The following is a 15,537-nucleotide window of genomic DNA, read 5'->3' as shown; positions in this document are numbered from 1 at the left end:
ATTAAGTTTCTATTCTTTTAGAAAGGTTAGTGTATTAATTTCTCTCCTAATATCTAAGAAACAGTTTGATTCTTTCAGTGATACTGTTATTTTCTGAATTTTTCATTGTGTTTTTTGGGTTTTGGTGGGTTTTTTGTTTGTTTTAAATTTCTGTGCCATTTAACCTCAATTTGGCTCAAATCATTCAGAAAATAAGTGGAGAAAAAAGAAAAATATGTTCAGTCATTACAACTGTAGTAATGCAAAGATGCATTTTTCTTTCATCTGCTTTTTAGAAGGTTTTGGTAAAATCACTTCTACCAAAACTCTTCTAGTGATAACGAAAAGCCTAAGGACAGTGGAAAAAACCTAAAATGAAAACACACAATCCATTCTCATTATGCTCTGAACTAGTACTTACACCCTTTTTATCTACTGCTTTATATATAAATGACCAGATACAAATCCACTGATGAAAATTATTAGATTCTCACCAATTTCAGGGGGCTTTAGAACAGATCCTAAGTGTCAAGGTCCAGAAAGAAGACATTATAAGAAGATTCAAAGTAGTAAGCATGGTGTTTTCAACATAACCTGTAAGGTGTTCTACTTAATGCAGGGAAAGTTAATGATGATACACTTTCCACTCTATGCTGGTGATCAAAGGTTTACTGCCATCTAGTGACAGTTCTGTGGGAAAAACTGAAAAACAGTTCCTACAGCCCAAACCACTGCTGGTGAATAAGCCTTCACTTGAACTGTCTTAAATGGCAGCAGTTTTGGGAAACTCAGAGACAAGCCAAACTGTGGATAGAGAGAATCTAAATATCTCACTAGACCTCTTCTCAAGATCAAAGTTACTTTAGCACATTTCAAATTTTTAGCAATGCAGAAACTTGACTGGAACTTTCTTAGTAAGACTTTCACGTCAACTGTAATGAAGCGCCTTTCACAGTGTTCAAGGGCTTTAATTCTAGTATAATCGAAAAGTGTCAAGAGCTATCTATATTTGTCAAAAATGAGAGTTGTTGTCAATGACCTTCTTGTCAAATACACTGCATGTTATAGACGGTCTAGTTCCTGACATCACACATTCAGTCTGGGAACTGAAAGGCAAACTGGTCCTTTATGGTTTTAAAAAAAAAAAAAAAAAAAAAAAAGATCGCAAGCAGTTAAAAAGTTGAAGCATAACACTAAAAGGGACCACTAAGGCAATCAACTAAAGCCTTTCGCAGTCACAGGCGATTAAAAGTTCTTTCATATACTGATCAATATCTATCTCAGCTGCATGTCTCCTTTTATTATTTTTATGAAGAAGCTTTTCAGAACCTTGCTGCTCTGTTAGCTAGAAAACAATTAGTCTCTGCAGGTGGCATTTAGTAGATTTTATAGTGGATGCACAAGCCCAGAGCCTAACTCATTCTTCCACAAGCATATAAATACAGTAGAAGTATTTTTTATAAAAACAAGAATAATTTTACTCATTTGAGAAAAATGAAGTAATAATTAAGGGTAAAATATTTTAACTTCTCTCATCTCTACAGCATGCTAAAATGAAAGGCTTTTATACAGCAAGCATGGAACAGGAACTTCACTGTCTGATTTTATTAAACCTGATACCTTAAGAATGACTGTCTATGCAAATGCTTCTCTGCTTGTCCACATAGCACATGGAATTGCAGTGACACAGGTGGGTGGCGCTTGAGTGTCCAGGAATTTCTAACCACCATCAGGCAAAACCATACTGATTTTGTCAAAAAACTATGTGGCACAAGGGAAAAATGGTACATGCAGATCTCCTTTCCTTTGGTTAACTGAATTCAAGCTTGCAGTTTTTCTGCATTTGATTGTAGATCAAACAATCTCCAATTAATACCATATTTCTACCATATCTGTCCATTTTCCTGATAGACCAAAATAAGTTGGCACTCTGAAATGTTAATCTTCCCATACAGAAAAAACAATACTAAGAAGAAAAAGATGATGGGAGAAGAAATATGTGGCATATACAATTTGGTATCAGGAAAGGAAGCCAGAAGATACAGAGCTAGAGTAAAGATGGGAAAGGAAGCTCTAAGTATAGCAGACAAAAGCACTACCATGGAAGTATAAAGTTGCATTCTCACAAGAACAAATACAGTAATCTATTCTACAGACATCTTGCACTTAGACAACTCAGTAAAAAGCTTTCTCTGTTTTCCAACAACTTCACCTGGAACCGAGGGTACTCAGCACACCTCAGTACATGCTCATTGCTCATCAGTGACCAGACCTACAATCTGGTTTATGAGGGAAAAAACCCAAAAACCAAACGACCAACCATCAAACAAAACCCACAAACCAACAGTTGCTTTACAATTAAAACAACTACTCTAAAGATGAGTATTTCTAGTTAAGATATTAAACAACACAGCTTAAAAGAAAAACTCATACCGAACAGGAGTCTGCGGAAGTATAAAATTAAGTTCCTCATCTGGATTGTTTTTTACTGGTGTCCTCTCCAACTGTGAGCTACAGAAATGGAAAACAAACTTATAAGGAACTAATGTAATTCCAAAAAGAATGTTTTCTTTAAAGACTTATTCATCTGAAGAAAAACCTGTGGAACAGATTTTTAGAAGATCTAGATGTCCAGCCACTCTAGTTGTTATAACAATGTAATTTATATTCCCAAGTAGAGCTGCTTTGAGCCGGAAGTTGGACTAGATGACCTCCAAAATTCCTGTCCAACTTTTTTTTTCTAGAATTCTATTTATAAACAGCTTAATTTATAGGTACAGCTGGTATTAGCTCTATTTTAATCCAATTTTAAATGAATGGGGTTTTTTCTAGCAAAGATAAAGTCATACTCACACCAAGTTATGGAAATGCTGAATTGTTAGGAACCACTGGGATTTAAGAGTATGACAAAAAAAATAGAATCATTGAACAGTTTGGGTTGGAAGGGACCTTTAAAGGTCATCTAGTTCCAACCCCCCTGCAATGAGCAGGGACATCTTCCGCTAGACCAGACTGCCCAAAGACCCATCCAACCTGGCCTTGAACACTTCCAGGGATTAAGGCATCTACCACTTCTGTGGGCAACCTGTTCCAGTGGTTCACCAACCTTAGCGCAAAAAATTTCTTCTTTATGTCCAAGCTAAATCTACCCTATTTTAGTTTAAAACCGCTACCCCTTGTCCTATCACAACAGGCCCTGCTAAAAAGTTTGTCCTCATCTTTCTTATAAAGCCCCCTTTAAGTACTTACTGAAAGGCCACAATAAGATCTCCCTGGAGCTTTCTCTTCTCCAGGCTGAACAACCTCAACTCTCTCAGCCTGTCTTCATAGGAGAGGCGCTCCAGCACTCTGATTATTTTTGTGGCCCTCCTCTGGACCCTCTCCAACAGGTCCATGACATCTGTATTACTCAACAGCACCAGGGAATGTGTCTGGGCACTGGTACTTGACTGCTTATTCTGCTAAACTATTCGTAGCACATTTCTGTCCCATGCAAACAACCATTCCCCAAACAATTTGTGGGTACAGGTCAGAAGTCAGAATGGGCTGAGGACCACTCCCAGCAGGCAGCTTCCAAATGCCACCATCTGTTTTTAGGAAGGAGGAGTTGGACAGTGAGGACCCAAGCCATGCCATGCCAGCTGGTCCCAGAGCCGTAACACTGTCTCAGGTACATCTAATCAATTACCATGACATGGCCTCAGCTTCTTCCTCCTCACAATTCCTCAGCTTCCCCTGGAGGGCAAGGGCTTGCACAGAGTAAGAATTAGAGCTTCCAAATAATTTTAGGTAGCGTCACAGTCATATGTTTTCTAATTATTTAAGCGATAATGTAAAGCAAGGCTGGTGATGCCAGAAATACCTTAGCTGAACTACAAACCTAAGAGGTCAACAGGATACCGAGATCTCCATTTATAACATGGGGGACGGAACACAATACAAGTTCACATTCTCTATTATAAAATGAAAGCAATAAATGGAAATATTACCATGGTATGACATCAGGCTGTAGAGTTTCATCATGATCCAGAAATAATCTTGCATCTATATCTTTGTTTTTGAGATAGAGCTCATCATACTGTTTCGAGAGAACCTCAACCTCAAAAAACATTGGAAAAAACCACCTTTATTTTATAGGAACAAGTTTGACAATTTACTGAATAATATAAGCTAGTCCTACCTCATGAATACAATGCTGAAATGTTAAGAGAATGACCTTGGAGCTCACAAAGTCACATCTTACACAACAGCTGAAACATACCCAGAGGAAAACTATCATTCTGACACGCAAACAAAGATAATCTTTTATAAGAGAAAACAACCCAAGATCATGAGACTTTTTCAAAAAAATGTAGGTCTTGACACTGTAAAAGAGCTAAAAATAGCTAGAATGGGAGACATAGACCTGCAAATCAAACTAATATTTCCAGGTTTTTAAATCTTTCCTTCCAGAGAAGGGGTGGCTCCAGGAGCAGGAAATGTAAAATGATTGTCCTTAAAACAGCTGTCAGACAATCAGCTTGGTCCTTGTCTCTGTCTCTGCTGGTTTGGAGATGAAGGCCAAGACCCAAACTCAAACCTTCTTGCTGTGAGTATAAGAAGAGCTTCCTCATTTCGTATTAATATCTGTACCGATGTAGTTCTTAAGGGACATGCCCATTTCTACAAAAACATAGACCATTATTTCAGATCCACATTGTTGTTTTTTGAATTACTGTTAAAAATTTCTCGGTTGATTAGATCTCATATTGATATGACTTGGTTTTGCATGGAAAAATTTGTTGGGTTTTGGCTTGTTTGGGGTGTGGCTTTTTTTGTTCGGTGGGGTTTTTTGTTGTTTGGGGGTTTTTTGGTGGCTTTTTTTTAATTTTGAGTGACTAACATTAACTGGAAGTCTCGAATTTATTTTTTTTAATCAGGGCCAGATACTAGCCTCCACTTCAAGTCTGCTGCTATGTTCCTGCAGAAGTAGGCAGTCACCTCATTTATCTGTTCCCTGAGCCCTTGAGCATACTAAACGATGCTGTGCTCTGGCAAATTCCTGCTGGAAAAACAGGCAACAGTGCATATGAACTTGAATTAGTCTCCTGCTGGTCCCAAGAAGAAACAAGCTGCAAATACCTTCTACAGAGCTTTGCTCCTCGTCCTTTCCTTTTACCTTTGCCAAATGAATTTGCTCCAAACTGATCTCAAGGTAAAAACTTTAAGATTAGGACTGTTAAATCAAAGATTATCTTTCAATTCCTATTATCACTTTTTTTATTTAAAAAGTCCATTACCTTTCCATTTTTTCATTATCTTCCTAATGGCTTATGCATTCTTTTTGTCTAAAATATTTCAGCATTTCACAAACTTCTAGAAAATTCAGGTTCTCGTTGCAAAAAACAGCAGCTCTTAGACAAAATGGCTGTATTGGGCTAACTGGGAGGAAACCTTCAGCCAAAAATAAGAGTTCTGAATCAATCTATTCATCAGTTCATAAAGCCCGACCACCAAACACACAGTGAAGACAAATGAAATACCAGCATTAAGCCTCAAAGGCTTTTCTTGTTTTGGAAACAAGATTCAAATTTATCAAAAGCTCAGCGGTTTTTTTATGAAAATGAAAATCAATTTAAATGTCCCGTATTACTAGCTATTGTACTGATGATCTCGGCTATGACTGATGGTTAGCTGGATTACATTTACGAACTGACCACCTCCGAAATATAGCCGTAACTTTCTGCTTTGTTTTAGAACATTCCCTCAGGCACTCGAGTTTAAGGAGCAAGGATTGTGTGACTGAATTTTTCTTCAAATGCATCATTTTATATGATTTTCACCAGCGGAGTCTTAAGCTGGTAAGTTTGATACTACGCTTAAACTGAGCAGCCTTGGATGAGAACCCTCATTGATTTGAGAATAAGTTGTATAATGACCTTTTGCCTCGAAGTTCATACGGGGCTTCCCAACTACATATACCCATAAATTAAAGTCTAAATAGACTGCTGATACCCTGAAATTCATTTTGGAAGAGATTAAGTTCTTTAGTGGGACTTGTATTTTGTTCCCCACCCAACACACTACGAAACTGAACAGAACATATACTTGGCTGAATCTTGCAGACCTTCAGTCTGATAAGCTTCAGAGCTGCTTATTTTCAGGTTACCACATCTATTGGTGACACACAGCTAAATCTACTCTTTTAAGAATGATGGATGTAAATACATTGCAAGAAGTTACCTACTAAGGCGCACTCTTGCATGCGATTGCATAGAGGTAGTCTGCTGCATCCACGCTACAACTCAGTAAGATGAAAGTAATTCTGTACAGACACAGCAGTCTAAACTCTGCCAGTCGTGAAACTGAGCCTAATCTTTTGGCTATCTCTCCAACATGAGTATAGTAACACGTCTCAATTATATTCAAATTAAGGTGTATAATTTAAGACCGTATGCGTTTATAGACTAACTTCAGAGACTTGATATTGTAATAGTTGTATTTTAGATTAATGGGCTAAGATCATGGATATGCAGCTCTTATGCTGTGTTTTGCTGTGAGCAAAAGCACTGGTTCAGCCTCAGGAAATAAATTTATTACATTCAAATGTAAAAGCTAAATATACTCCACAAATACCAGAATCCTGCTAAGCCACATTCCTGAAAAACAATGCATTTTGCTAGATGATTTTAGAAGAACCTATTAGAACCTCATCAATGTGTAAAGAGAATCTGAAGTAATTTGGCATAAAGTAAAGCACTATTGTTGAACTGTCTTAAATTACCTCTGGTAGTCCATTTGAAGCTACAATACCAATAGAACTCAAGAAAGGAATAAAGCTTGTGAAATACACATTTTTGACCTAAAGAAAAAAAAAGAAGAAACGAAAGAAAAAACATAACATTAGTAATCTACAGAGGCAGCCATACATACACTGCTTTCACATCTTTAACAAGAAACTGAGACACTTCTGTAATGCACTGTGTTTTGTTTTCAATAAAGCAAAAATGAAATTGCCTACATATGCAAAATGTAGTGATATGTAAGCATGCAGCACATAATCCATTGCCGGAACATTAAATGACTAAACTGGGAAACAACCACACTCTTCCCAGTCCTCTTGTATTTCTACTCCCATTATCTGCTCGAATATATTAAAAAAAAAAAAAATCAGTCCTTTTTACACAGGGATAGATTTATCAATGAAGGAAAAGGCTAATGTGGTCTTTTAAGATCCCACACAGAAGCAACGTGCTTGTTGTGTACATTTTCTCATCACGGGATGCAGCTGTGAAACCCCATCAGAACAGCCCTGTGTCCACACACTACACACTGTGACGATCAATGTATAACTTCATACTGCATTCTTCACAGTTCAGTCTCTCTGGCAAAGTTATCACCCATACCAAAGGGGCCAGGTTTTGTTGTTTTTTTAAACTACCTACTAGAGAAACTATGGAATGGTAGAATACCTTCATTACTGAACTCGAGGGAATAATTAGGAAGCACAACTATTGAGATTTAAAAAGACCGTTTAAAGAAATGCATATTCCAGATGGGGTTTAGCAGCATGATCTAACAGACGTTAAAACACAGGCATTACCTCATCTAAATTACAATCATGCTCTTTACAAAGGACTTCAATAACTTTTGTATCGGTATCAATTTGCTTTGAAGTACGTGTATTCCTGTTCTGACCTCTTCTTGGAGTTCGAGCTGAACCATTAACAGCCACTGCAGTCACAGCAGACTCTGGAAAGATAGTCAGAACCACCACAAGGTTAGAGTCTTCTTAAGAAAGGAGAGATCTAAATTTGAAAACCTAAAGAGATTTAATTTTTATATGACTTTTCAGGTCCTCCTCTTAAATATTTCCCTTTTCATCCGTTCAGCTGGGTGAAAAACCATCATTACAGAAAACATATACAAAAAGAAAACTAATTTTTAAATTCCTGTATCAGTATTTGGACATTTTGCTTTTAAAAAGCTACTCAACACAGAATGCAACAGCAGTTACTGTAAGCAGTTTTGAATAAGCATCTGTTTTGCAAAGCTAGGAAAGCCTTATCTTTTCACAGATGAATAAATTTTTTTTCTATTTTTACAGAAGTGTGAAACAAGGAGCTAAAAGAGTAACTTCACTTTACGTGTCTGAAGGTTAATGAAGTCACACAAGGCTTAAGTGCTGGTGGGAACCTGGAATATGGTTCTGCAGGGAGTTCCTCCTTTCCTCAAGTACTTCCAGGCAAACAAGCATGAAAAGAACTAGTTCACCTCAAAGACGACATCAAAATACGTTAATTCAGCGAGGTAAAGATGTTTCATTTTATTAAGCTCAAAGTAGATGGCTTCAATATTGTCAGTTTGAAATATGTGAATTATATTAACATACATTAATATCATTAAATAGTTTTTAAAATGATAACTCTAATCAGCATGCTGTTCTTATTTGTAACTTCATTTGCATTTGATAACTGTTCTGTGAAAAATCTGACAAACTACATTGCTCAGGTGGTTGCATCTTAATCCCCTCAGTCTTAGTCAGATCATAAAGCTTTACATCATTTAGCACAACGTGAAGCCTCTTGCTCACGAGGATTTGAACAATACATTGTGTTATTTGCTAAAAGATTGAAGCGCTGTGTAACGGTTTACACAGCACCTGCACATATCACACAGCTAAAGTTAGAAATCTAATGCTTTACATGTATGAGAGTGACACTCATAATTCAGTCTCAACCGGCAGCGTTTCTTTTCAACATACAATGCACAGAACTAAACTGTTTCTAATAATGAGCTCCTAGACTTCATAGTTTCACTAAAAAAATAATAAATCGGTGTGAGCAGAGTTCAAAACCAGGTTGCCACAAACCCATCCTTTCCCACCCTTTATTTGCGTTGGCATTAGAATAAAAGTAAGTTTTTGTATAAAAAAAGACAAGTTATTTGTTCTTACCTGCAACAAATAATTACTAGGTCAGATAAATATCTTCCAAAACATGGAATTTCAAGAATACAGCAGGGAATACATCATCTATTCTATCATACTGTAACCCAAGTGGGTATTTAGTTGTGAAAAAGAATTAAAGCAAGTAGATTTAGGCTATAAATACTAGTGTCACATCCAAACCCAGGAAAGGATAAACTTAGTTAGTATCAAAAAATTGTTTTCTAAATACGGTGGCTCCAAATACTTCAGTATATCAATTCCGTAGCTTGCAGAAGATGATATTCAGCAAAAATCAAATTCTATCTTTGAAAGTTACCATAAATGCTTACTTAATCCGCCTTTTTAGTGAGATTTTCCAGGTTTTAGGTATAAAACCCGAATGTACAAAAGTTACTGCTGAACAGAAGTTTCTATAGTGAAAACCAATTATATTTTTACTTAAAATAGAGACACTTGCTAATAACAAAGGGGGCGCAATAAAAGCAAAGCTTTTACCTCTACCATTTTATTTTTCTATCCACCGTGTATTTCTTTTAAATGCCTGTATAGTCTAGTATTTTGCACATTCCTGTGGTCATCATACTGTTATATGTCAATGAAATAACAGTTGTAGCACCAGCTCTTCCTTTGTAACGCAAAGAAAACCTAAATATTAGTTCTCAGTCATCATCTACCCAGAACCCGAATTCTTTTACCAAAGTAAAACTGCTGTTTTAACAAGCCCCTGAACAAATTGTATGCGCAGAGGACGTTGCAAATGGATAGTAGGAATAGAAAAACAAATTATTCAAATTAAATTATTTCAATGTGGCACTGTGTTTAACATAAGCTCACTATCATCTAAATTGAACTAAAACATCAAAAAATCCATTTTAATAAGCTACAGAAGTTTTATTATGTTAGTTATGAATGTTAGCATGACTCTAATAGAAATTTAACCAATTTACTTTCTACTTTAGTGAACAAAAAACTAAAATTCTTACTGTATGGTTCCTTGAGCATAGCAGGAGGTGACAGTTTGATAAAATAAACTAAGACACACAGCAACAACTGGAAAGAAATCACCAGGTCATCTTCCACTTGCAACACTTTACCTGCAAATGTTTAAAAAGGTAAAGAAAGACTTTGCAAGATGTTTAACTTAATTTATAACAGTAATTTTGAAAAAATAAAGATCTGGAAGTTCATTTAATAAAATACTACAATTAGAATTCAGAAAGCATCATACGGGATGCCAGTGTTCTTTAAAGGCTACTGATTTTAAAAATCGTGGTTCTTAAGAGGTTTGTTGCTTTAGAGATAGCATCCATATAGACAAATTTACTGTGCACGAAATTCCTACCTCTCAGTGCTCCTTCCCGATTTCTTTCTCATTTTACTATAGTGGAGTAACTGCGTAGCCTATTTTACCTACATGTTCCTCTAATTTCTATGCAATTCTTCCTCGCTTTCTTTTTTGTGGTCTTACACAAGCTTTGTGAAAGTATTCAGAAACCAGGAGTTGCTAGTATATAGTGAAGGGAAATTCAAAACATGCCACCACACTATGCTCAGCCTGTCAAATTTATACGAAATTACCTAAAAGCCACACAAATACTAGCATGAAGAGCACTTTTAAAACTACATTATTCCAGCTGTTCCCAAATTATGATTCATATGCCAGAGAAGATCTACAGGACTGTTCCAAGACAGCGTGCATTGCCACAAAATATTTGGCAAGCCGATAGCAATTCAGACCAGCTACAGACCACTACTTGTGCTCTATTTACACCTGCAAATTTTGTATTTTCTATTAGAATTAGCAAGCATCACCCAGACTCTCCTGTGACTTCAACTATTTGCTGGTAAATTTTAGCTCCCCTTATTCTCAGTGAAAAGGCAGGCTACAAAAACTTTGTGGATTTTGCTTTATGCTTGGAGAATTCTAGTGAAAAAGCTCCACAAAGCTCAGCTGATCCAAGACCAATTTTGATGGCAGAGATGTGTACACTTTGCTGATAACACAGACCTGGAGTGAGCGGCAATTCACATACATGACTTATTCCTTTTTGTAGGAATAGCACAATGAGAATACTTCATGGACTACTATAATTGTTTCATCACTCAGCTTTAACTGGAACTTCAGCCTTTTCAAGGAAGAATTGTAGTATACAGAATTTCAGGGACTTATCTTACAACAATATATTATTATTATCATCATTAAATTATTTATATATATATTTGAAAATATGTTTATAATATATGTCTACTTAAAAAATTCTGCCAGTCTTTTCATGTAATCATCCATTACTAAAATACTGGCAGATTATAAAGCACCTCAGAATAGATTAAAATACAAAGTATCAGCCTTTAAAGTTAAAAAAAAAAGTCTTATAAAACTCTAAAAATATATTTATATACACAAGGAGTAATAGAAGTTAAAAGAATAGCCAAATTGTATAGAAAGAAATATTACTGAGTATTTACAAAAGCCTCACAATCAAAACATTCTGGGCCTGTACTATGGACATTTGTAATAAGGATGTCAGTCTCATACTGGACACTTAAACCCATAAACTCACTTCAACAGTATTCATTAAAATAACTGTCTTTTAATCACAACTCACCTTTTGCCAGCAAAAAAGTAATCCAGTAATTTTTTAGGACTAATACAGAACTGAGTTCAGCAGAAATCCTGTAGAGACACAAAAATAAAGTCTTTGCATTAACAGCTCTGTAATAATTTAAACCATAATTGCTGAAAACATGCTTCAGTCTATCGATCAACTTAAGACAACATGAAACATTTCCCACATAGTTAAGTTTATTAATAATCTCATACCATTCCCTATGTAATTATAACTACACATTTGAAAAAAACTTAAGTCTCTGTAAAGCCAGTCAAGAATCAGGAACTATCTACATCATCCTTGGAAAAGGAAGTGAATGTGGATAATTCACTTAACTTTTACAAGCTGTTTTCTCTCTTGTGCCTTTGACCAACGCCCTAGTCTCCAGTCACAGCATGAACTCAAGCTCATTTAGGAGTTGCTAAGGCATCTTTTCATCCACTCATCTGTTGCTATGATTAGGAAGCTCACTCTCCAAGTGTTCGTTTCCACCATGCTGAGACACCCGCCATTGGGTGGCGATCCTTCATGGAGGAAGTGATCAAATATATATCGCTTCTGCGGCTCTCATCATCTCACTGAAATTCAAAGTCCCCACTAAATCTAAATTAAACACATGACATACTAAGACTTAGGTCAATCTTAATGGGTTAAAAGATAAAATGCTAACACATTTCACAGCTTGACAAATGCAATTCAGGAAAGTCAAACTTACTCACTACTAGGTTGTTCCAGATAAATAAGGCCACAAGTCCTAGAAAATAAAAATAAATTCTTATTTTTAAACATTTTTCTGAAGGCAAACTATGCAATATCTTTGACTTCAATGTAGTAAAAAATACACCAGTTCACCAAACATTATTCTAACTTTTAAAAAAATGCTGACTCTTGAAGAACAGATTAACAACAGACCAACTACAGCTCAGCTGAACTACTGCAGTTGCTTGCATGCTTATGTCAAAGCTTAAACAGCAAAACAATTTTAATTTGGTATAATAAAATTTGTTATTGTTTTCTTCCAGAAAGAAAAGATTTGTATGTACATTGTTACTCAGTGGCTTGTAAAACACAGCAAAATATGTGCTACAGCTGTGCAGAACACTCTATAAAAGGGCATTTTAAAACATTTACTATTTCTGCAGTGTTACTGCAAGCCTTGTGGTGTAGTGTTGCTTCCCAATTATTCTAGGTGCATGTCAATTCAAGAAATAAATTCAATTTATTCAAAAACAAAACAGGAAAAAAAGGATCTTTTAAATCCTGTTTGAAAAAAAATTGTTACTGCAATTAAAAAGTAAGCAAGTGAAGAAGAGTTAGAGGAGGGACAAAAAACAAAACATGCCTGTGTAAATCTGCAGTGACACTTTTATAGCCCAGAAAAGACGTGCAATTAGTAAAAACAAATTACTTACAACTGTCATAGAACTTCATAGCTTTAAGGCAACTATAAACTTCACAAAAATATTGTGATATACACATTACACAGGATTACAGTACGTTGGACTCATTTGACTTTGAAAAGACAAATAAAACTTATATCACATTCATGCCTTGATTCTGTAAACTACCAAGGGGTGACCTGCTATCCCTTTCAAGGGGCATTTAACAGATATTCGAGAGCCCTTTGTGGTTTGGGAGGCAAAACCTTACAGCGACTCAAATTCCTGTAGGTAAAAAACACCACAGCATTCTGAAGCAACTCTATCAAATAATACAAGCATCATGGAATGATGCTGTGATGTTTAATAACATGAAACAGTTTTCTACTGTTATATGCTCTAGAGAATTTCACAGACAGATTAAAAATTGCCTCAGAGGATATCAGATCTTGCCAATACGCATCTGTGCTACCACATATTAGCCTGTAAAAGGATCTAAAGCCTTCATCATCTCTGTCTTCCTGGGAAAGCATAGAGTGCAGCAACTTACCACCTTGGAGCAAGAGCAACTCAAAAAAGCATCCATTTGAGAATCTCCTGAATTTCAAGTTACACACAGAAAGCTCTTAGCACTGACATAAGCACATTCAGTTTATTCGGTACAAAGGGAATGCCTCTCAATTTTCATTGTACGGTCAGCTAAACAACTTGTGAAGGTTTACCTTGATTGCAAGTTAGAACTGCTAACAGAGCAGGCTCTGCAACGCCCCTACAGGCTAGAACAAAGAGCCTCCAGTTCCAGATCTGGGAGACAGAAACTATCTTATTTATGCTTTTTTTTTTTTTAAATTCCTTCCAGAGGTCCTTAGAAAGAAACTCTTGGATCAGGATTTGGGCAGGGGTGGGCAGGTAGAAATGGAAAGTCCATTAAATAAAAAAATATTAGATAGTAAAACAATCCTCTTTATAAAAAGCTTAACTAAGGTACTAGCAACCACTTGTCGTGCTACTCTTACTATTGTTTGTACTGCAACAAGGGGATTGTTTAACAAACCATTGTAATAGTTATGTAGTAAAATGCATGATATGTTTAATCAATGCATGTAAACAGTTCCATTTCACTGTTCCGTAAATATTAGCACAGAGAGTTTAAACGGGCTCTTCTAATACACAGTTTGAAAAATCTAAACACTTAAATGTTGAAAGCCATAAAGAATTCATAATTTCAAAATTAAAAATGTATACTACCTTTCAAACTTGTGGTATAGTGCAAGTAATACATCATATTTCTTTTTCAGCCTTGATACAGTGCTATCAACTTCAGTGCTTACAGTATCCATGTTAACATCCACCTCTTTCAGAAACTGAAAAAATGTGCATACACTGGAAAAAAGGAAAAAGATGACAGATTATCACAACTCTGAGAATGAGTATTCTGAAATAGTTTTTTTTTTTTAAAAAAAAAGCACCCCACGAAAACCCATTGCCTTACTTCACTAGACTCCAGCATATTTTTACTACAACTAGCAGTGACCGAGAAGCTTGCCTTGGGAAACACTACTTGTTTTCAGATGTAGAAACACTGTTCAGCTAGGAAGCAGAGGCATCTCATGATACGGGCTCTGCTACAGAAAGAGAATTTTCTTGGCTAGCACAGATATTAACTTTGGAAGTCAGAATTTGCTAGCTAGACACATCTTTCTTCATTGTTCTGCCAGTAAAACCACAAATATCCAACACAGACATCTTGATCTTCTGTTCTACCTAAAAGTTCTACTTTAGAAATGTTCTTATTACTCTAAGAACATGAACCTTGGCTCCATCTGTGCTAAAGAGAGACCTAGGAATGAAAACTGAGATGAATGCATTGAATTATACAGAATTTCAAGTTTTACAACAGGTATGGGGAGGAAGGACATCCCCACCCTTTGGAAATACTACTACACAGGGGACCAAAGTTTTCTCTACTCATCCATGTAATATTATGGCCATCAAGAAAGCACCTTGTTGTTATGTTCATAACCAATACGAGCAGACTGCTAAAAATTAATGATATATTTGAATATACAGTTGCATATGTTTGATAGCTGAACAAATATATTTTGATCCTTTATCAGAATACTATATTCTGAGAGATTTCTTTATCTTTGTCAGATTAAAAAATAGAATATAAAACCAGTCAGAAGTTCATTTAGGAATTCTTTTACTGTGGAATGAAAAATCTTTCCAATATATCTGTGTGGCTCTAGATGATAAGATGACTGGTAGAAATCTCCGCCAATTTGACCTTATAGCTGACAAAAAGCCCCGGGCTAACAAGCAATTGAGTATTGCTAAAATCAAAATCAGCAGAGTAATAGTTCAGTCTTTGAAACCCTAAGGGGAAAAGTCTCTTTCAGTTTGCAGCTCAAGTTGGTCTGTACTCGGGTGGAACACGCTGAATGTTGCTGCACAAATGCAATTAGATTTCATCCATGCGGTTCCAAGTCAGTCAAGACTGAACAGATTAAGTTGAAACACAGGACCTGACCACTGCTCTCGGCGATGATGCAAGGTACAAGAGGCATGGAGAAGTCTAATCACAACAGATTACTTCCAGGAAAAGGATATTCTGGCCCAAGTCTGGGGCTAGCGCCATGAG

General features: G+C 36.1%; 1 protein-coding gene across 1 annotated transcript in view; it reads right to left on the bottom strand.

Annotated features, from left to right (window-relative positions):
* RB1 (RB transcriptional corepressor 1) overlaps positions 1-15,537 on the bottom strand; it is an 81,708-nt gene that overhangs the window by 54,650 nt on the left and 11,521 nt on the right. Inside the window, exons 4-11 of the mRNA XM_054804086.1 lie at positions 14,145-14,279; positions 12,233-12,271; positions 11,515-11,582; positions 9,892-10,002; positions 7,562-7,710; positions 6,743-6,820; positions 3,969-4,078; positions 2,413-2,490 (exon numbers count right to left, since the gene is read on the bottom strand). Of these exons, the coding sequence (XP_054660061.1) occupies positions 2,413-2,490; positions 3,969-4,078; positions 6,743-6,820; positions 7,562-7,710; positions 9,892-10,002; positions 11,515-11,582; positions 12,233-12,271; positions 14,145-14,279 (768 nt within the window). The remainder of the gene's footprint in view (positions 1-2,412; positions 2,491-3,968; positions 4,079-6,742; positions 6,821-7,561; positions 7,711-9,891; positions 10,003-11,514; positions 11,583-12,232; positions 12,272-14,144; positions 14,280-15,537) is intronic.

Source organism: Grus americana, chromosome 1, assembly GCF_028858705.1.
Source record: "Grus americana isolate bGruAme1 chromosome 1, bGruAme1.mat, whole genome shotgun sequence".
Lineage (NCBI taxonomy): Eukaryota > Metazoa > Chordata > Aves > Gruiformes > Gruidae > Grus > Grus americana.
This window is presented reverse-complemented; position numbering and strand designations above follow the sequence as displayed.